Source organism: Eubalaena glacialis, chromosome 7, assembly GCF_028564815.1.
Source record: "Eubalaena glacialis isolate mEubGla1 chromosome 7, mEubGla1.1.hap2.+ XY, whole genome shotgun sequence".
NCBI classification, from domain to species: Eukaryota; Metazoa; Chordata; class Mammalia; order Artiodactyla; family Balaenidae; genus Eubalaena; species Eubalaena glacialis.
Window position 1 is genome coordinate 69,548,376 of NC_083722.1, and position 22,970 is coordinate 69,571,345.

General features: G+C 45.2%; 1 protein-coding gene across 1 annotated transcript in view; it reads left to right on the forward strand.

Annotated features, from left to right (window-relative positions):
• SCN10A (sodium voltage-gated channel alpha subunit 10) overlaps nt 1-22,970 on the forward strand; it is a 74,371-nt gene that overhangs the window by 23,561 nt on the left and 27,840 nt on the right. Inside the window, exons 8-13 of the mRNA XM_061197467.1 lie at nt 3,197-3,338; nt 3,483-3,680; nt 4,380-4,550; nt 10,913-11,021; nt 13,122-13,360; nt 16,025-16,198. Of these exons, the coding sequence (XP_061053450.1) occupies nt 3,197-3,338; nt 3,483-3,680; nt 4,380-4,550; nt 10,913-11,021; nt 13,122-13,360; nt 16,025-16,198 (1,033 nt within the window). The remainder of the gene's footprint in view (nt 1-3,196; nt 3,339-3,482; nt 3,681-4,379; nt 4,551-10,912; nt 11,022-13,121; nt 13,361-16,024; nt 16,199-22,970) is intronic.

A 22,970-nucleotide genomic window follows, 5' to 3' on the forward strand; every position in this document is an offset into this window, starting at 1 on the left:
AAGTACCAGTGCTGTCCTAGGGGCTCCCTGGGCTGGGGAAACACAGTGAGGTGATGGTGTGAGGCAGGGAGGATGTCAGGGAAGGTTCCTAGAGGTGGTGACTGAGGTGAGATTGAAGGGCAAACAGGATGTCTCCAGGCTGGATGAACAAGAGATGGTTTGGATGGAGGCTTTAGATGGCAGAACAGAATGTGAGACAAAGCAAAGGGGTAGGGGGCCCCTCAGGTCTGCCTGCTGCTTTGACCATGAGAACAGGTGTCAGCAGAAAGAGATCAGGCAACAGATCAGAAAGACTCATCCTTCCCATCTCCATGGCGAGGGGGTCTGGAACCCCGAGCCCACACAACCCCCTCCCTGAGTGGCTAACAGCCCTATATTGCACAAGTGGAGTTGGGTGGGAACTTTATGGAGTTCTGCCTTCATCAGCTCCCCAGGAAAACAATCTCAGCTAGAGCTGAGGGGTGGGACTAACAGGAGAATTTGAGCAACACAGGCCCCTTGGCCTCTTTCTTCACGAATGCACTTAGCATTTGGTTCTTGAGTTCAGGAAGAGGGTTGTTCTGACGTCAGTTTTCATTTGCCTTTGACTTAAATTGAAACCGAGGACCCGTCAGTGTCCTCCTCCTGTCTGGATAATGGCATTTCTCATGAGGATGGTTCCACAGTAGCCCATGCACTGACTGTGGTAAAGCTGTGGGGTCCATCCATGGGGCCCCCCTCCAACTCCGAGAGAGACCAGCTATCCTGCTGCATAGGTCCTGGCCAGGCGGGGAAGGAGTGGATAGGGCTGGGATGTTAAGTAGAGGCCAGCTTAGATGATGGGCAGAATGAGCCCTGACAGGCATGCTGTGAACACCGAACCTGGGTTCTGTGCTGAGCTGCAGAGAAGCCAGAGCCCTGAGCAAAAGCCCACACTGACCAGTGACACTGCAGGGAGAAAGTCCAGGGTCTCAAAGTGGAGAACAAGTACCAGGAAATACTTGATGATTTTCAGCATTCTTTCACATACATTATTCTAGTCCATCTTTTTGGTAGCTTCAGATTAAAAACACCAAGAAATTTATTTCTGCATTTTACATACAACATTTGCTATGCTGAAGGCACCTTGCAAGAGCCTTTGCACTGTGGTCTCATTTAATTCTCTGAGCAGTTAGCTGTTGATGTGTAGCAGCTATAGTGGTGTTCTATGGCAGACATAGAAATAGGCTGCCCTTAGTATTAACTAGCAAACCTACAGGTAATGGGTTAACTAGCTCCTTGGGAGAGCAGAACCAAGAGACTGTCTTTATATGTGGGTCTACAGAGTCTGGAAACTCGTAAATCTCCAACCAAGGTTGGAGACAGAATTGGGATTTAGTTATAATGAAGTTGTCAGGCCCTAATCAATTGTGTGGGTTCCTGGATGTGTGTTTGTATGGATGTCTGGAATAAGAAGACCCCGCAGGGTTGGTGTTGGTGGAGGAATCCTGAAGTAGAATCCCGAACTACAAAAAAGGCGTTACTGTCTCCTCAACCAGGCCATCTCACTGGGGTGCAGGGGAGCACTCACATGCCCCAAGCTTAGAGATGCTTCCCTATACCAACTCACCCTCTTATTATGACAGAGAGGGCAGTGCAGCCCTCCCCATCCCAGTGCTCACCAGGCAGTCATCTTCAATTTGGCCTTCCTTCATAGGTCAGTCTTCATAAACTACTTGACAGTTATATTTCTCCTTTTAAATAAATCCATTGGCATCTGTGTGCTTTTAGACAGCTGACTTCTTCTCTCTGAACCCCAGCTTCCACATCTGCTTTTTAAAAAAGGATTATTGAGATGATTAAATTATAGCATTTGTAAAGCACTTAGGAGAGAGAGAGGCACACAGTACGTGCTCAGTTATTGGAAAGTGGTGTTTTGATTGTTGCATGTAATTGGTCAGTGAACTTGGCTAATTGTGAGTCCTCCTTTGAAAGACAACTCTGCAGGTGATGCCAACTGGCTCAGGTTTTACTGACTCTGCCTCCCCTGGTGTCAATTTGCAAGGAGCTCACCATCTTATGGGGTCATGTCTGGGCAGCCAGCTAGCCTTCTCCAGGCAATTTCCCTTTGCATGAAACTCTGATGTGAAGGTATTATGTTACCAGGGTGGGGTGGGGCGGGGAGGGGGTGGTACCTCTTCTAGGACCCGAGATGAGCTCATGTCTAACACTCAGAAATGAATCGTAGGGACTTCCCTGGTGGCACAGTGGTTAAGAATCCGCCTGCCAATGCAGGGGACACGGGTTCGATCCCTGGTCCAGGAAGATCCCACATGCCACAGAGCAACTAAGCCCGTGTGCCACAACTACTGAGCCTGCGCTCTAGAGCCCGCGAGCCACAACTGCTGAGCCCATGTACCACAACTACTGAAGCCCGTGCGCCTAGAGCCCATGCTCCACAACAAGAGAAGCCACCGCAATGAGAAGCCTGCGCACCGCAACGAAGGGTAGCCCCTGCTCGCCACTAGAGAAAAGCCCGTGTGCAGCGACGAAGACCCAAAGCAGCCAAAAAAAAAAAGAATCGTCTGAGGAAACATGTGCATATTGACAAAATAAAAGACTTTTTTGTAAATGAGTGCTTAAGCAGACAGCAGCTGGGTAGGGAACCCAGGAGAACTGCTCTGCCTCGTGGCTCGCGGTCTCAGGATTTATGGAGGTGGGGTTAGCTTTCTGGGTTGCCTCTGGCCAATCATTTTGCTTGTGCCCATATTTGGTCTGACTCAGGGCCCTTCCTGGCTGCACACACATCTCTCAGTCAAGACAGTATCCATCACGAGGGTTTCTGGGAGGTTTGCAGGACTATTATGGGTTGGCGCCTCCTCCGTCCTTTTTTCCCCTCCCAAATTCTTCTGGTTGGTTTTGGCGGCAGCTTGTCGGTTCTGTGTTCCTTATTGAGACCTCTTGTTGTGAGACAACTCTCGTAAGCGGTTCTAACCTGGCCAGGATGGGTGGTTTGAGTCAGTAATTCCCTAACATTATCGTCTCCATTTAATGGGCAAGAGAAACTGAGACCTAAAGAGACTGAATGTCCAAGGTCACTCAGCTAATAAGAGGTAGACTAGGCCTTGAACTCCAGTCTTTGACTTCAAACCCTCAGGTCTTCCCACAGCCCTGGACTGTCTTGCCCCCAGTAAGTGGGAGGCTGTGCAATTGACAACCTTCTCTGTTCTTGCTGCAGCCACTGCCCTGAAGGTTATTTCTGTCTTAAAACATCTGACAACCCAGATTTTAACTATACCAGCTTTGACTCCTTTGCTTGGGCTTTCCTCTCACTGTTCCGCCTCATGACACAGGATTCCTGGGAACGCCTCTACCAGCAGGTATTGATCTGCATGTCCCCATACAGACTCAGTTGGAGGCTGGGGCATTGGCTGCATGGCTACATTCTTCCTGGAGGACCCTGACCATGTCAGGGGCCCAAGTTCTCTAGGTACAAGTCTCTCTTCTTTCTTTTGAATCTGCAGACCCTGAGGGCTTCTGGGAAAATCTATATGTTTTTTTTTGTGCTTGTTATCTTCCTGGGATCTTTCTACCTGGTCAATTTGATCTTGGCTGTGGTCACCATGGCATATGAGGAGCAGAACCAGGCAACCATTGATGAAATTGAAGCCAAGGAGAAGAAGTTCCAGGAGGCCCTTGAGGTGCTCCGGATGGAGCAGGAGGTCAGTGAGGGGTGGATCTTTGTGAAATCTGTTGCAGGTTGTACACTGTTGGGCAGATATCTGGAGTAGCCTCTTAGAGTAAGACTGTCACTTCAGGGAACCATAGGAAGATTCATCTTATCTCAGGGACCATCTTAGGTTAGATTTTCACACAAAAATTGAATGAAGAGCCTGTGCAAGTAATTCATTGAGGGGTGCTCTTAGGAGGAGACTGAAGGAAGCAGGATGGGACAGGGGAAGAATTAAACAAGGAAGTGGCCTCAGCTAGATACTACCTTTGGCCTGATCTCATGGGGAGCTCCAGGGCATGACTTGTTCCACAGGGTTATCCCTACCTGGAGGCAAGAACGCTGGCCCTTTGTACCTCCATACTTGCTCCAGCCAAATGTATAGTCAAAGAAAGTTTTCTGCAAATCCTGCAGCTGTAACCCATTAGTAACTAACATTCAAGCAGCCTGAGATGAGGGTACTGACCTGGTAAAAGAGATCTGGACAGGGCATCAACAGAGTTTACTACAGGGTGTGAATGAGGGAGGTGACCCAGAGGTGACTCTTCCTGCCATGTCTCAATCCAACCACCACCCAGGTCCTAATCCTGATCTCCTCTGGTTTAGATGCCATCTCCTCTGTGACACCCCATGTCTGGGGGACACACATTTATGCTAAGCTCATCCAGATACTGCTGTTCTCTCCTTTCAGGTGCTGGCAGCCCTGGGGGTTGACACAGCCTCTCTCCACTCCCACAATGGATCCCCTTTGGCCTCCAAAAATGCCAGTGTGAGAAGGCACAGAATGAAGCCAAGGGTGGCAGAGGGCTCCACAGACGACAACAAGTCACTCCAGTCTGAGTCTTACAACGAGCACAGAATGGTAAGGGCCTCAGGTTTGTGCCTTAAAGGTGACCCACCTTTCCAGCTGCCATGGACAGTATGCTGAAGTGGGAAGAGGTTTGTAGCAGAGAGATATCTGGAGGCACAGAGACTAGGAGGATGTTTTGATAATCCAGACCCTGCCCGCCATGCCCCCCAACCAGTGGTGGCCTAAACTAGGACAGGGGCATTATGGATGGGGAAGAGGGTGGATTATAAAGACTTTTATGGGGTCTCGAGGGAATCAACAAGATTGGGGCTGTGGAATGTTGAAAAAGAAGGGAGAAGTCCAAAATGCCTCCCAGGTTTCCAGATTGGGCAGTTAGGTAGGTGGTGATTCTAAAGCAGTAGCACTGGAGAAGAACCCTGGATTGTAGGTGACCTTGAACATGATGACCTTGAGGTGTCTGTGGACCTGTGGACATCAAGGGTCAGCTTCCTTCTGACACTCTGATCTGCAATTCTGGAGCAGGAGTGGGGTCCTTGTTCGTGGTGCTGAAATCATTTACAAGCTTCTTTCTGACCTCATGCCTCAGCCCCTGCAGCTCAAATTCTCACCTACTGTTGGCACAGGAGATCCCAGCACCTGTCTCTGTGATAACAATCCAACCTGGGAATAACTGCAGTACCTCACTTCAGACCCTGTAGCAATTCTCCCCACCATCATAACCCGCTACCTCCTACTCCAAGATTCCCTGTACTCACCAAGTTTCCTCCCACTAGCTCCTTCTCCCTTGAAAGTCCTATGTACCCCAAATATACCCTTTCCACAGGCCCTTTGTGGTAGAGTAGATCCCACCATAACAGTACGGGAAAGGGCATCAACATGGCTATTTTTCAAGGCTGCTGACACTCACTTCCCTCCCGATCTCTTTTCCTTGTGCTCCTCTGAAGGATGTTCTACTTTTTGGAATAGGATCTCTACAACCCCCAGACTTCTGTGCGCATGGACATACACAGACACACTCCCATGCACACTGACCTCAGTGACACCGACACTTCAACATTTATCAGTCTGTGCCCTTCCCTTTCTTGCTCTGCCTCTTTTGAGCAGCACCTGATATGGACAGGGCACAGTTCAGAAGCTGTTTCAAAGGGGATTTGACTAGGGCTCTGACAACCATGGAACAGGATGAATCACGGCTTCCGTGGACATGTCAGTGACACTCTGAATTGGGCTTTAATTTCTCCTATTCAGTCAGCCTCACACAGATTAGCACTTGGATGTCCAATAGTTGCCTGGTGTGTGTCTGTGTGCTTGTGTCTCCAGCTAGGTTTACCTTCAAAAGGAAAAAGAGGAACCATGTTTTGTTAATTCAACAACACTAGGTGCTTGGTATAAAGAGTTGACTAAAACACAGTCCATTTCCCAAGGACTTCCATTTGGGTGGAGGAGGAAGATATAAAAATAGCTGTGTGTTGAGTGCTTTATTAGGGACACATAGATGGTGTTTGGGGAATAGAAGAGGAAACATCTACTCTTATGAGGGCGAGGGTGTATCAGGAAAGGCTTCATGGAGGAGGGGATAATTTAAGTGAATAGTAAACAGTGAGTAGGGGGGTCCTCCAGTAATTGACGACTGGGAGGGTTTGGGGAGGAATATTTTCCAGGCAGAAAGGAGATCATGTTTGTGCAAAGACAGGGAGGCATTGTTTGGGTACTTCCTTAATGCTAACTGATTGACTGGAGTCCATTCAATAAGGCATCCTCTTCCTTCTTTCCCGGGTGTGTTATTGTAGTAAATAGACCATAGGAAGTTTTAATAAAAAGCCATTTTCTGACCAGCAGTAATGAGAGAGAGGTTGGGGGTAGCACTTAGCAGAGAGACACAGCAGGGGTTTCAGGGAACACACAGGAAACCAGTTGGTTTGCTTGGAGGTTGCATTTTTAAGGCACGTCCGATTTTTAGATTCAGAGCTCATTGTCCACCATTTGTCAAATAGGTTAATTGTGAAATATTAGTTGGTGGCCAAGGAGGCACTGCTTGTCAAATACGGGACCAAAATTTTCTTCTTAGTTTCTTGGTTTGCTTAGTGCCCAAGTGCATATAACTCAGTTGTCCCATCTTTAATAAGGATCTACCAATTCTGTTCCTTTGCTTCAAAAGTGGGAAGGATTCGTGGATTTTTATGAGTTCAATGTCCTTGGACATATATTCTAGGCAAAAAGCGCTGTGTTTTTTAAATTAATTAATTAATTAATTTATTTTTGGCTGTGTTGGGTCTTCGTTGCTGCGCACGGACTTTCTCTAGTTGCGGTGAGCGGGGGCTACTCTTCGTTGCGGTGCGCGGGCTTCTCTTGTTGCGGAGCATGGGCTCTAGGCGCGCGGGCTTCAGTAGTTGTGGCTCGCAGGCTCCAGAGTGCAGGCTCAGTAGTTGTGGCGCACGGGCTTAGTTGCCCTGTGGCATCTGGGATCTTCCTGGACCAGGGATAGAACCCATGTCCCCTGCATTGGCAGGCGGATTCTTAACCACTGTGCCACCAGGGAAGTCCCTAGTGCTGTGGGGGACTTTAATACCGAATTACAGTGATGGTTGTTGAACAGGACTGGGCTCCAAATGATCAAGAAAGCAAATTTCACTTCTGTGGGAGAGGGGGATAGGTCAGGAGAGCTTTAATTGATAAAGTGTCCCAACTTTAGTAATTTAGTAAATAAAAGGAATTAAGGAAGGGGGAAAAATTCAGCATTATGATCAGAGTTTGATAGGAAGTCAGTATTTAGATTTTAGAAACACTTTCTATGAGCTGAGGACAGACTTGATAACTTGTCTGGTCAAGATCGTGGTCGTGGGAACTAGCCAACCCAGCACACTAACTCTCCAGGGGCTCTGGACCTCTGAATTAGCTCCTTTCCTCTGGCAGCTGTATGCCACACAGTTCCCTCGGAGGAAGATTTTGATGGGAAATGTTTATTGATTTGGAGGAATGGCACTATTCTTCCAGGAAATTAGGCTGCAACTCTCCCTTCAATCTCCCCATTGTTGACTGCTCAATGTTTGCCTCGAGGGATCCTAGAAGCTCATTATATTACAAAGCTCTTATCTCCTCCTTTGCAAAACAAACTCTCACACCAATATAGGCTGGATCTAATGAATTGTCAAACCTAATTTTCAGAAAGTAAGAGCACTTGTTTGTTCAACAACCCTTTACTAAGCTTGTTCCTATACTGGTATACATAACTGTCTACTGAAGTCACAACTTTGCATTGAAGCAGGGAACTTAAGATACCTTTGTCCAGCACCATGGCCAAAGGCTGGCAAACAACTGACCCATCCGGGTGACAAGGTTGTCCTCTGACACATCCTTGGCCATGATGACCTATTTGCTGATCTTGAGCACCTTGCAATCTCTTTTTGATCTCGGCCCTTTCCCAGGCTGTGTCAAGAATATTCTTTTCCTCTCTTCTCTCCCCATGTATACCTAGAATACCCCATAGGTCTGTGTCTTTAATTTTCCATGGGAAGGTCATGAGGCTGAGGGCAGGGAGGTGGGAGTGGGGGTGGGGGGGGGGAAGTGTTGGGTTCCAGATTTGCCTGCAGGATGATCTTCCAGCCTGCCTTCTTTCTTGCTCTTTTGGGGCAATGCCCAGTCTTTCCTAGCCTCACCTCTGGGAGACACCAGGCTAGCCATGGCAGTGTGTTCCATTTCCAGGCCCCTGGCCGAGACATCTCATTCCCTGATGGGGTCACAGATGATGGAGTCTTTCCTGGAGATCGTGAAAGCCTTCGGGGCTCTCTGCTGCTGGGTAGGGATGCAAGCCAGCAAGGCCCCCTCCCTAGGAGTCCACTGCCTCAAACTCCCAACCCTGGCTTAGGGCGTGGAGAAGATGGACCCTCCACATTGCCCACTGGTGAGCTTGCCCCTGGAGCCATCGAAGTCTCGGTGAGTTTGTGAATGCTCCAGACTCTTTGGGGCTGCTCTCCAGCTAGAGGCCTCAGGCCAAGAAGCCCTGAGTGTCACCCATGGAAGGATCCTTTAGACATCACTCTGCCCAGCACCTCCCATCTACCCCCATTTTACAGACAAGGCAGGTGAGATCCAGAGGGAGAGATTGGGTTTAACTGAGATCGAACAGGTTTTCTGGTTTACTCTGCAGGACGGTGATACAGACTATTTTCCAGTTGATATCATTTTTTTCCCCCAGAGTTTCTCTGTCCCTACTCACTATCACTGCTTTAGAAATAGGCCTGTTTGCTTCCTGGATGAGTATGAAAAAAAATTAAAGGTTGTTCCCTTCTTGCCTGTGACTCTGTGCAAACTACCTTGGGCTTGACAATTAAGACTCAGAGAAATCCTGGGAGGGGCCCTGGACAGATCCTAGCAGAAGTATCCCTGACTTTACTTGGAGAAGCAATAACTTGCCAAAATGCACAAATTAGGCAACAGTGACTAACTGGCCAGCACTCTTAATAGAATAATCACAGAGTGTAATGGCAAATCAGGGACTCCTCATTGGATTGGAGCTGTGATTTAATTTAAGCTCTCCCTCCAACTTCAGTAATGATGCTTCTAGTGTTTTTTCATTTTGTTTTTTGTTGTTGTTGTTGTTTTTTGCCCTCTGGCCAGCCCAGGACACACAGTGGTTTACAAACCGACTTGTGAGCTGACCATTATATGGCTCTAGTGACTTGGATAAGTCTTACAGAGTTACCTTAGCTCCATCTCTGACTGGATGCATGGGATTCAGGGTCCCAGCAAGAAACAGATGAACCACTGCAGTGGGCAAGTGGAGAGGGTTTATAGAAGTATTTACAGAGATGTGCGCTGGGCTCAGGAACTAAAAAGGGGCAGTGAGGCACTGAGGAACTAGCCACAGTGGGAAGCTGTAATAAGCCTAGGCTGAAGGAGTGAGGGGAAGGACCAGAGCCCAGCAAGACCTGCCCCTTTATGTGAGAGGCAGCCTGATGGAAGGTGGCCCAGCCACAGCCCAGCAGGGAAGAAGCCAGCTGACAGATAGCCAGCTCCTCTCTCCTCCCAGCCTCTGATCTCTTGTCTGTGCCTACCACTGGCCAAACCTAACCAGAACCAGACGGTGAGGGTGATGCAGTTTGCCCAGGTCACCCTCCGTGGGTACAGAGCAGAGCAGAGATGGTAGAGGGTAGGTCTCCAAGACCTACCAAGAGAATCGCCAACCCAAAGTCCTCAAGTCAAAGCCAGGCTGCAGGGTCCTCTTGGAGGTACTTTAACTCTCTAGAAAATGCGTCATTCAGGAAACCGTGTTATTGCTCTGTGGATTACCACTTTCCTGGATATTCCAGCCTTGATTCATTTTAGTGAAATTATCTGGCTAGTGCAAGATTAACTCTTTAAGCCCTTCCATGTCACATGGACCTGAACATCAGTCACAGCTGTGCCATTTACCAAGTGAGTCACCTTTAGCAAGTCCCTTAAATTCTTCAAGCCTCCATGTCTCCCCTTATAAAGACCTTATAAAAAGGTTTCTAAATGGCTGAAGGGTTAAATGGAATCACAAAGTGCCTTCATTTATGTACACGTCTGATCACTAACAGCAGTAGATGCTAGAACCTTTTGTTGAGTCCTCATGGTTGAGAAATTTCTAAACTTTCTTTATATGTACTATATACCTATGAGCTTCACCTACAGCAAATGCTCAATAAATGCTTGTTGAATTTGGATTCTGAATGGTTTGTGCAGTGCTGAGTCAGCTACGATGGGCCTGGGACTCCCCACATCCAGGGTAAGTGTGTGACTAGAGTTAGGGCCCTGGCACAGAACCCAGACAGAACCTCCAATAAAGGCCCAGAGAGAGAAGAGTCAAAAGGATTGTGTCAGAAACTAAGAATTGAACAATCAAGACACACAAATATTCCCTCAGAAAGAGAGAGACCATGTGGAATTGGAACTGGGTCATATGTTGGGGAGAGAAATAGGCCTCTTAGGAGGGAGGTCAAGGAAGCCTATCGTGGAGTAGGAATTCTCTGTAAATGTCATATGCGCGGCCCGGCAGAAGTCCAATAATGACTGCCTGGCCTGATGCCCCTGCAACTCCCACCATCCTTTGGTAGAAACCTCAGAGACCCTTGAGACAGCCCCCTCCCCACCCTGGTGCCCAGGAACCTGTCTTAGGGAAGGACTCTGCAAAGCCTCAGGTGAGGCCAGGTCATCTTTTAGCTACGAACTCAGTCTCTGGTTGCACCCCAGCTCCGTGTCCTGTTCCTCACATCTGAGCTCTTACCCCAAGTTTATGGAGTAGCCCCTTTACTCCAAGCATGACTGCAGAGGACCGTAGCTTCACTGGGCAGCTTGCAACCACCTGAGACAGGCCAATAAGAGGCTGAGTGATCTGTTTTTGCCACTGAAGACTTTAGGGGAATGTCTTGACTCTGTTTGTGTCCCAGCAGGCATTTGATGCAGGACAGAAGACTTACCTGACAGCAGAATACTTGAATGAACCTTTCCGAGCCCAAAGGGCAATGAGCGTTGTCAGTATCATGACCTCTGTCCTCGAGGGTAAGTATTGCTCATTGGACCTTCCATTCACTGTGCCATGAGGAGTCCCCATATGAGCAGAAGATGGGATGCCCCAAACCTGTGTCAAAGGGCACCCATCTCTGTGTCCTGGGATACTCCTCTTTTTTATGCCCTTGTTCCCATTACCCTTTATCAGTGTGGTTTTTAAAATGTGGATAAATTTTCAAAAACAATAGACTCCAATGAATGAAATGCTCTAGTTCATTTCTTGTTCAAATTAACATCTGCTTCATATGTATTCACAAAACTAGATTTTAAAAAGTGATCCAGCTGGCACAGAGAATTTCAAGCTACCACTCAGGCATGCAAGAAATTTAACAGTCTTTAATTTTCAAACATGGAAAAATTGTTCCCATGTGTTTCATGGCCGTGACTTTTACGGTTATAACTTAATTTCTGTCTCAAGCTCATGCTGAACATTAGAAGGCAATTTAAGTAAATTAATCCTTCAGTTTAACTAAATCCTTGTCAATTCAGGGTTCCATCAATCAGGTGGGAATCCACTCAGCCTCCCCAGGGATGGATCTAAATTCTAACTGCTTACACCAAGCCACGGGGTGGAGGAAGCGAATGGCCACCTGGCACTCAAGTACCAAAGAGCACGGCTATATCCTTCTCACCCTGAGTATAAGACCTGTCTTCTTATCCAGCCTTTCTTTTGCCTCAGGGCATGGAAAACATGGCCTTAGTCATATCCAGTTATTCATCTCCTCTGGACAAATTTATAATGTCCTGTGCTGGAAGATGGAGAAAGGAGCTTGGATGTTGGTGTGTCCCTGAGAAGGGGCCCTGTGTGCTCTCCTCCCAGCCCTGGGCTGAATTCTAACTGCAGGGGAGGGCATGGTGGACAACAGACAACAACAACAACAAAATGTTTGAGGGATTTGAAAACAGAGCCAATCTGTACCTTACTTTCTAGGTGAAGCCGGAGGCGGCAAGTCTTAGACAGAGACCCTCATGCCTAGCGTGACACAGAAACCATAGGGTAGAATGGGCCGGTAACATACCTGGGTAGAGAAGAACTGAGGCAGCCTCAAAGGGTGCCCTGTGACCCCAGCATGACAGGAGAGTATCTGGATGATCACCTTGTTCCCATTGAAGGCTGCAGAAGGAGATGAGTGAGAGGCAAAGAGGGAACAGCCATCTCTATGGCTCTCCCACCAGCGGCGACCAGATGGGAACATTGATGACTCAAGTGAAATACACCTGGCAATGACTTAGGACCAGCTCAACCCTCCACCAACCTTCAGCTCCCCAGAACTCAGGCACAACTTCAGATAACGAAGTAGTAACAGACGTTGAATTAACCAAAACAAAGTCCCCTGGTTGGAGACTTGAAGTATAAATTGAATTCAGTTACGGGAGAAAAAACCCCGTAAGCTACATTTCTTGCATAACTGAGTTTGTGTTTTGAGAAATGTGTACCTATTCTAGTAACAACAGTGTTGTTGTCATTTTTCCTCATGGATAACTAATAATTACTCATCAGCAGAGAGTGAGGATTAGAGAGGAGAAGGAGGAGGGAGAGGTTGGAGGAGAGGGAAGATAGAGAGAAATGCTGGTCTGGAAGATTGAAGGAATGAAATGGAGAAACACGGCAGGATTTCTGGGCAGTGACAAGCTGGGACCAGTCAGCATGGTTGTGGATATTTTCCAACCAGGTTCAGTTGGTTGGGCTCAGGTACAGAGTCGTCTGCATGCTGGGTTTATTCAGAGTTGGGGTTTTGCCAGGCAAGTGCAATGGAGGGGGGAGAGGGCAAGGGAACTGATGTGTCTGCAAGGGAGTATAAAGGGGGTGGACGTGAAATGTAAGCTGGGTAAGTTGAGAAGCAAAGACACGACCTATGCGATGGATGGTTAAAAAGTGTACGGTCCATGGTTTGGAGGACTGAATGGGGACAGAGGTTGGGTTGCACTTGCTAGACTACAGGGGCTCAAAAAGGAGGAAAAGGGTGAGTGCTGAAGTGGAGATGGGAGGTGGTAGTTATAAGTAATGACAAGGTCTAGAGGCTGGCCATGGGGTGGGGGTCTGAGTCCATGCCCGGCTGACAGCTGTCATTGACCACACCTGTGATGCAGAACTCGAGGAGTCTAAACAGAGGTGCCCACCCTGCTTGACCAGCTTGGCTCAGAAGTATCTGATCTGGGATTGCTGCCCCACGTGGGTGAAGCTTAAGACCCTTCTCTTCACGATTGTGACGGACCCCTTTGCAGAGCTCACAATCACCCTGTGCATTGTGGTGAACACCATCTTCATGGCTGTGGAGCACTACGGCATGAGTCCCGCTTTCGAAGCCATGCTCCAGATTGGCAACATTGTGAGTGCCCTGGCAGCCACTGCCTGTGCTGTCAGAGCTGTGGGGCTCTGGGTGGGGTGGCAGCATGCTCTCATTCGTGTTGATCTTGCTGGCTGAGAGCAGTGTGGGAGATGTGTAGACACTGAGTGCAGGAAGTCAAGTCTGGAGGACCAGGCTGAGCTGCTGGGAATTGCTTTGGGATGAACGAGCACAGGGAAGTGGACAGAGACAGCCCTGACCTAGGGGCAGCTAGCCCCCCCTTTACAGAACTTAGGACAGCCACCTGAATTCTCAACATTGCAGCTGCCACTACCTCGAAATGATGATAAATGCCACTTTCCCATCTAAAGACAACCTATGGACTTGCAAATTTCCTTCCAATTTTATTGCTTTTGTGACTGCAAAACACAGTGTCTATGGGTTTTCAATGCTGTCATTTAAGTGCAGAAGGGTGGGGGAGGGAGGGGAAGATAATGAGAGAGAGGGAACCTGGGATCATGCTTGCTGTTGTCACAAAAGTGTCAGGGAGTCAGAACTTTTTTTAAAATCTGGTTCAGACAGGACTTTCCTTTAAATTTTCCTCCATAACTTTGTAGTATCATTTTCTTTGAACAAGACAAAGTCCATACTGGATTTCCCTACATGCTGAGTAAAGTGTCAGACTCAGAGGAGAACTGTCCTCAGCCTGTGCCCCACAGGAACAGTAACAATAGCCAACTGTATTTGATCACCTACTCAAGACCAGACATGGCCTCAGATGCTTCTCATGGGTTATCTCATGTTATTGTCACAAAACCCTGATATGGTAGGTACTATTATTATGCCCTTTCACAGATGGAAAAATGGAGGAACAGGAGGTTAACTAATTTGCCCAGGGTCCTAGAGGTGAGTAAGTGACAGCATCAAGATTTGAACCCAGGCCAACTGGCTCTGAAGCTCACACCTCTCAACTCTTGGGTGCTAAACCCCATCACAGGACCTGCTAGTGTGTGTGTGTGTGTGTGCGCGCGCGCACGTGTGTGTGCACGCGTGTGTATGTGCGTGTGTGTGTGTGCACACATGCACACAAGAAAAGCAGAAGCTGCGAAGGTCAGGGTCCTGCCTCCATGTCCACACCACTGTCCACTCCACTGCAGGTGGCTTACTAGGTCCACCAGGACCATACAGCTCTTCTAACTCCTTGTAGGCTGCAGACTTAGGTGGAAGGAGGGGTCCCAGAGGAAATGTGACTACTCTTCTCTAGAAATCTCCTCCTTTCCCAGAATCCAGGGATGTGAAAATGATGCCAGTAGGTTCTGGGATACTGTGGAGCCAGCATGCCTTACGTTTCAGCAGCACCTAGGCTAAGAAGACATATTCTATGTAAAGTTGATACGAAAAGGGGAAATGGAAAGAGAAGGGAGAGCTTATTGCCAAGAAGTCATCATAGACCCCAAAGGGTCCGATGGAAGAGACCTCTGAGCCCGCACCTTGTTTTACAGTTGGAGAAGTTGAGGCAAGAAAGACCAAAGGCCTTTACCACTGTGACAGAGCCCAGTGCCATTTTTTAAAAAGAAAGAAAGGCAGGCACTGTGTGGTGCTTATGATGAGTCAGGTGCTTTATAAGTGTTATCTCAGCGTCACAACGCGCTATGAGGTTATCACCACCCTCGCAGCACAAAAGAGAACCTTAAGACTCAGAGAGGTTCAGTATCCTGCCCAAGGTAGCACAGGTGGGGAAGGTGGAGCCAGAGGTGACCCAGGTCTCTCTAGGGCACAGGACCTCACCGCCCCACCCCCACACCACGCTGACTTGCCTACAAAGGGCACTCAGTAGATGCTCTTTGCATCTCACAGTTGCCGTCTTGTGGCATCAGTCAAGTCCCTTAAACTCTCAGCCACTTCCTTCTCTGTAAAAGGGATATAACTACCTCTGTTTCCCAGGCTGGCAAGAAGCTCTGATGAAAACAAATGAGAGAAAAACACCTGACTCTGGTCTTTGGTTTCTTCCTTACCTGTCACCCTTCCCTGCTGGTTGTTGTGTGACCCAAGCCTGGCCCTGACCTCTCTCAATGTCAGAATTCTATCCTGTTTAAGACCATTAAAGATACTCAGAGCTGAAAGAATCTTAGAGACAATGTATTATTATTGTTCTTACTAATAGCTTTTATTGATTAATGAAGTACTGTCTGCCAAGACCTTTGCTAAGAATTGCATATGCATTATCTCACTTAAAGCCCATTATACAGATGAGGAAATTGAGGTAGCGAGGATGCACTCCTTGTCCAAGCTTATACAAGCTAGGAATGGCTGAGTTGGCATTTTTCTCTGGGTCTGTGTTGCCCCACGATCCCTGCTTTTAAACTACTGAACCAGATTGACTTCTCATTTACATAATTATATAATAATTATTATCCTAATGATTATCCACTTACTCCATGTCCAACACCATTCAAATGGAAACACTGAAGCATGGAAACACTAACATGTATTCCCTGAGCACTGGTCCAGAGATTTCTCTCTGCTGCCACACTGAGTGTTCCCATCCCCAATCCGTTAGGAGCCTGCAGATAATATAGAAATGGAATAAAAACGAGGTGAAGGGATTTGCCACTTTATAAACACGACATTTTCCCCCTGCTCTATCTGTCATTGTCCCCCGACCCCACAGACCCTGCTGAGATGGATCCCTGTTTCTGTCCGCAGGTCTTTACTGTGTTTTTTACTGCTGAAATGGTCTTCAAAATCATAGCGTTCGACCCCTACTATTACTTCCAGAAGAACTGGAACATCTTTGACTGCATCATCGTCACAGTGAGCCTGATAGAGCTGGGTGCAGTCAGGAAGGGGAGCCTGACGGTGCTGCGGACCTTCCGCCTGGTAATGTACTCTCTTGGCAACTTGGGGAACCTCCACGTGGACATCCAAGGAGGCTCCCCGCTGGAAACGGACTCTGTCCTTTGGGGACCCCACCAGCCAGCTCCCTCTTCCTCTTCATTCCCTGTGGGAGGAGGCAGGGCATGGCTCCTGGGAGCCAGAGACGTGGTGCTTTGCACTTACTCAAAGTGGGGGTGTGCCCTTTCCTCTCTGGGCCTGGGTCCCCTCGTCTGCACTAAGAGGAGACTTCCTAGCACCCTCTTGTTCTCTTACCAAATAACAGTAAATGATAATCATAGCAACTACTGTTTCTTGAGTTCTGACAATGCATGAAGCGCAGAGCTAAACCCTTGACATAACACATCTCATTTTATGCTTACATCACCCTGAGAGAGTTGCTTTTACTATCCCCACAGATAGATGAGGGAAACTGAGACAGAGTGGTTAAATGATGGCCCAAAGTCTCCCCGCTGCTGAGTGAGCCTCAGACCTGCATTTCAAAGCCAGGCTGCCTGACTCCAGAGTCCCAGCTCTGATCATCCTCTGATTCCCTTGGTCCCCAAATCACAGCCCCAATGTCTCACCCACCTCAAAAACTGCCTCCTACTAGACTCCCGTCCTGGCTCTTCTCCCAACTCAGCTCCAGGACGCCTTCTGCAGGAGGGGTTCCCTTATTCTTAACAAAAGAGATGTCCCCCTGATGTCTGTGTCTGTAAGGCAAGTCACCCACCTTGTTTTATTTCTTCAAGAATATCGTGGCCCCTGCACTTCATTTTGCCAAGTTACATACCCACATACACACAAAATTGTTGGGTTTGGGGTTTTTTTTTCTATTAGGACTGCAGTAATTTATAGATCAGTTTGGGAAGAAATATAACCTTTATGTTATGTAGTCTTCTGATCCATAAAAATGGCACACAATCTATTTATTTCAGTCTTTCAATAGTTTTATAATTTCTCCATAAGGGACTTCCTGCATATCTTTTGCTAGATTTATTCCTAGATATTCCCTAGTTCATTACGCTATTTCAAATGAAACCTCTTTTTAAATGTTCTTTTCTGGGGTTTGGGTTTTTTTTTGGGTTTTTTTTGCTAGTATTTTGCTATTTAATATTTTTGGATCCAGATAGCTCTGTTATTAATTCTCATGATTTATCTATGCAATCTTTTAAACTTGTTAACAGAATCACATCATATGCAAATGATGAGTTTTGTTTCTTCTTTTCTAATCCTTATACCATTTTGTTCTTTTTATTACATTTCTGTGCTGGTTAGGACATCCAGTACACTGTAGAAAAGATGTGTTAATAGCACACATTTTTGCTGTTTTCCTGATCTCAAAGAAAATGCTTTCAGTATTTCAGCAAGTCTGATATTTGTAGCAGGTTTTTTAAGAAGATTTTTTTAAAAACTCCTTTATCAGTTTAGGAAGTTCTCTTTTGTTAAGAATATTAATCATGAATGGATGTTTAATTTTATCAGACAATTGTTCTGCATGATTAGGATAATCACATGATTTTCTCTAATCTGTTAAAGCGGTGAATTATACTAATTGATTTTCTAATGTTAGATAAACTTTGCATTCCTGGGATAAACCCAACTTGATCGTGATACATTTTTTATACATTGGAAGATTCAGTTTGCTAATAATTTAAAAAAATTTTTGCCTCCATATTGATGAGTAATATTTGGCCTGTAATTTTCCTTACTTGCATTGTCCTTGCTACGTTTTAGTATCTAGGCATCAAGGTCATGCTAATCTCCATAAAAAGAAGTGAGGAATATTTCTCTTCTTCTACACCCAATCTTTGGGTAAGACTGGAATTATTGTTTCTTGTAAGTTTGGTAGAATTCACTAATTAAGCCATCTGGAAGTCAAAATTTTTCATTACTGATTTAATTTTCTTAATGGCTGTGAAACTACTCAGATTTTCAATTTCTCAAATTGGTTTTGGTAAGTTATATTTTTCTAAAAAACTTTCCTTATCTAAATTTTTAATTTTATTGACATTATGTTGTATATGCTATGCTGTTACATTTTAATGCTCCATATCACATGTACTTATGTTATCTTTTTCTTTCTTTAAATATAGTGATTTGTGCTTTCTTTTATCTATTTTTATTAGTCTCGCCAAAGATCGTCAATTTAATGTCTTTTCAAAGAACCATCTATTAGCTTGTTGATCCTCTCTACGTCACTGATGTTTTCTATTTCAATTAGTCCTGCATCTTATCTTAATTGCAGCTTCCATTCCACATATTTTATTCTTTACTAACTTCTTAGGATGGAATTTTCAGCCTATTTCCTTTTCCAATATATTCATTGAAGACTTCAATTTCCTTCTAAGAACTGCTTTAATATGTAGAATTTTCCTTATTTTATTTATTTATCTTTTAAATAAATTTATTTATTTATTTATTTATTTTTGGCTGAATTGGGTCTTTGTTGCTGGGCGCGGGCTTTCTCTAGTTGCAGCGAGTGGGGGCTACTCTTCGTCGTGGTGCGTGGCCTTCTCATTGCGGTGGCTTCTCTTGTTGCAGAGCACAGGCTCTAGGCTTGTGGGCTTCAGTAGTTGTGGCTCGTGGGCTCTAGAGCGCAGAGTCAGTAGCTGTGGTGCACAGGCTTAGTTGCTCCGTGGCATGTGGGATCCTCCCGGACCAGGGCTCGAACCCGTGTCCCCTGCATTGACAGGCGGCTTCTTAACCACTGTGCCACCAGGGAAGCCCCAGAATTTTCCTTATTGTTTGGTTCTAAATATTTCCTAATTTCAAATTTGATTTATTCTTTGACTCAAAGGCTAATTAGAAGCATGGTTCTTAATTTTGAAATGTATGTGGTATTTCTAGTTATCTTTATGCCATTGAGTTCTAGCTTAATTGTATTATACTCAGAAAACATACACTGTATGATTTTAATGCTTTGAAATTTATTGATAATCTCATTTTGGCTCAGTATAGTGAAAATGTTCCTTATGCACTTGAAAAGAATGCGTCTTCTACAGTTGTAGGGTGCAATACTCTGCATATATATCCACTGGGTAGAGAAAGTTCATTGTGTAGTCCAGATATTCTATATCCCTGCTTATTTTTGTCTGCTTGTTTTAGCAATTACTGAGATGGTAGTGTATAAAAATATCTTTTACTATGATTACGGCATGATGTTTCTCCTTACGGTTCTATCTGGAGGCTATGTTATTAAATGCATACATATTTTAAGTTATATCTTCCCAGTGGAGCGAAACTTTTATCAGTGAGAATTGACCTTGTTTATCCCTAGAAATGCTTTTTGCCTTAAAAATCTCTTTTGCCTGATAGTAATTAAACAACTCTGTTTTCTTTTAGTTTGGAATTTGCCTGATATATCTTTATCTATCCTTTTACGTCCAGCCTTTGCGTATCTTTAAGGTTGTTATATGTCTACTGTAAATAGTATGCAGTCAGATTTTGGATTCTTATTCAATCCACTCTTTGTCTTCTAACCAAAGCATTTAGTCCACTTATTTTATTGTGAATACTGATATATTTGGATGTGTGTCTATCATTATATTCTCAGTTTTCTATTTGTTTCCTCTGTTCTAGCATTTTTGTTCTCTCTCTTCTTGATTTATTTTGGACTGTTTGTTTTTCCTTGTTCCATTTTCCTCCTTTATTGGTTTGGAAACTAAATACTCTGTTTTTATTCTTTGAGTGGTTACCTTAGAAATGACAGCATGTGTTGTTAACTTAAAGTCAAAAGTTAGCTAAAATCTTTACTTTTCAGGACAACTTTTTATTCCAGTTACCCCTTCCCAACTTACTATCGTGTTAATTATTTTAATTTTATCTTGTTTTTAAAAAGCTATATGACTTAATTGATGATAAATAATTCCAGATTTGCACAAACAATACTGAAAATTCAGTAGCTTAGCCCAATAAAGGTTTATTCCTCACTCATGTCATAGTCTGATGCAAGACAGTCAGCTCTAGGTGGGACTCCTTCTAGAAGTGACTGTGCCATATCTGAAGGCCTGTACAACCTTCAAAACTTGCCTCCTGCTTGTGGAAAAATGGCAAAGTTTACACAGTCAAAGGCTTTTTTAGTCAGGGCTCATGGTTTCTTTTGCAATACAATTCCTTCAAAACTTAGATGGTTTCAGACCTCTGTGTGTGTTATATATCCAGAGTGCTTTCTTTGACAAAGTTCTCAGTTCCGCTTTGTTTCTTTGCTCTCTTGTCCCCCTGCCTCTCTCTGCCTCAAATGGTGGCTACACCATTAATAGGATCTTTGCTAAGATGTGCTTCATTTCATTGAAAAGTTTAACTGGTCTTGAACACATGAAGACTTAATCCCATTGCTTACTCTTTGAGATCTAAAGCAACGTACTTCCCTAAACCTTCAAGACTCTAAACTTCTGGATTATTTTATTTTATTTAAGTATAGTTGATTTGCAATGTTGTGTTAATTTCTGCTGTACAGCAAAGTGACTCAGTTATACATTAAACTTCTGGATTCTATTTCCTTTTATTTCTTATCAATCAACCAAATATTCCCTGAACTCATCTCTTTCTTGTAATGTCTTGACAAACGTAACCAACTACAACTGACACATGATACTAAGGTTCTGTTTTACAGACCCTTTGCCTAGTGCTACTGGCTCATGATCTGCCCCAGAATTATTGCAGACAATCATTTTGCCCCTGCAACACAGATCAACACTTTGCAAGGATTCTTCTATCAGTTTCCTTGTTGTACACCACGTGATCACTAAGCCAGTGCCACATATCCGATGTGTTGAAATGGCTCTCTGCAATGTACCAATTTCTACATTACTCAAGAGAAGTACAGCTAGTTGTAATGACAGTCTCTAAATCTGTGAGTTAACATAATAGAGGTTTATGTTTACAGCATATTCAGTGCTGGTTGGGAATCTCTCCTGGTTTGTCTGCTCCAAGTAGTGACTCAGTGACTCAGGATGGTGTGATGTCACCACCATCTTCAATGGGTGGCCTCCATGGTGGCCATGGGAGGGGAAGAGAAAGTGCATGATGTTTTATGGCTCTGCCTGAAAGTTGTGTACATTACTTCTGTCTCCATCTCCATTCCATCAGCCAGAACCCAATAATATGACCTCAACTATTTGCAAGTAAAGCGGGAAAACAGTCTTCCTTTGTGTCTGAGAGGAGTAAAAGTGAATGGTGACCATACAGCCAGTCTCTGCCCTACCCCGTGAAACTTTACTGTTGTGTCCATTCAATGTTTGTTTAGATTCACTCTCATACTTAGCGCTTCCTTGCTCTTTATCCATTCTTGCACATAATACGTTCCTTCTGGGATCACTTTCTTTCCACCTGAAGTACATCATTTAGAATTTCTTTCAGTGAGTGCCTTCTGGCAGTAACCTCTCTCAGTTTTATCTAAAATTTGCCGTTCAGTTTGCCCTTGTCTTTTTTTTTTTTCTTTTTAATTTGGTTGTGCTGGGTCTTAGTTGCAGCAGGAGGGCTCCTTAATTGCGGCTCGCTGGCTCCTTGGTTGTGGCATGCGAACTCTTAGTTGTGGCATGCATGTGGGATCTAGTTCCCTGACCAGGGATCGAACCCGGGCCCCCTGCATTGGGAGCACAGAGTCTTAACCACTGCGCCACCAGGGAAGTCCCATGCCCTTGTCTTGAGAGATATTTCTTATGGGATCTCGCCTTAATGGTGGGAGAAATTCCTGTTATACTGTCTACCTTAGGCAGCCCTGTGTTGTGTTTCCTGCTTGCTATGCCTCATGAGACCATTAAAACTTATGCTCAGATTCATCAGTTTTGCAAATGTCTTCAGAGAAAAGCTGACTTCAGCAATCTGTTTATATCTCTGAATTCCCATAGTTATTTAATTTTTGGCTAAAGAATTACTTACTTTATTGACAGATCATAAATGCGTGTAAGATTTTATTATCTAGCATTTTTAGTAACTTTTTGATGGAAAGGGGAACCCAAGGGGGACCCAATATAGTCTACCATATTACTCCATCTTCTGATATTCTTCACAAGTTCAAGGCCCATTTCATCACCAAGTGGTGACCTCCTCAGTAGAGGGCAGATATTAGACTTACCTTGCATTCTGTTCCAAAAGTAAAGCATCCTCATTAAAATAAGTTCCAGATTAGATGTAAGGTGAACACAGACTGCCCCCATCACAAAGAAAAATACGTATGGAGCTTCCTGCATAAGAGGATTAAACCTTGGGACTTATTGCTGTGTTGGGTGATAAAACTGCTGCTACTGTGTCCAGCACAGCATCCCAGCTCCTTGGCCAGAGCCTGGCTCTTAGTAAGGGCTCCATAAATACCCCATGACAGCTGAGCTCACATATTTCTTTCTAACAAATTAGAGAACCACACAAATGTAGTTTTTAAATGTTTAGACATCTTTATGCATGGTGCTTTTGTTCTCCTGTGGGACTTAGCACATTTGGGTTTACAGTGAAGACTTTCTGGGTCTTTGCCTTACCTCTGCAACTAAACCATTAGTTCCATGAGGACAGGAGTCCACAGACTTCTCTCCATATACCTCACAGGTTAGTACAGTGCTATGTATGTGCGTGGCTGGCGTCCAACAAAGTAGGTAGATTGTTTGGTCAATTAAATAAACATATGAATCCCAGGTTCATGAAATCACAGATACTTGCCATTTCAGAGATGGTGGGGGTAAAAGATGTTGTCCAAGGCCTCAGGATGAGAAATGCCCCAAGATGATGGGTAGCCAATACCTCTCAAATACAGTGGGTTGTGCCCTACCTGCAGGAAGCTAGC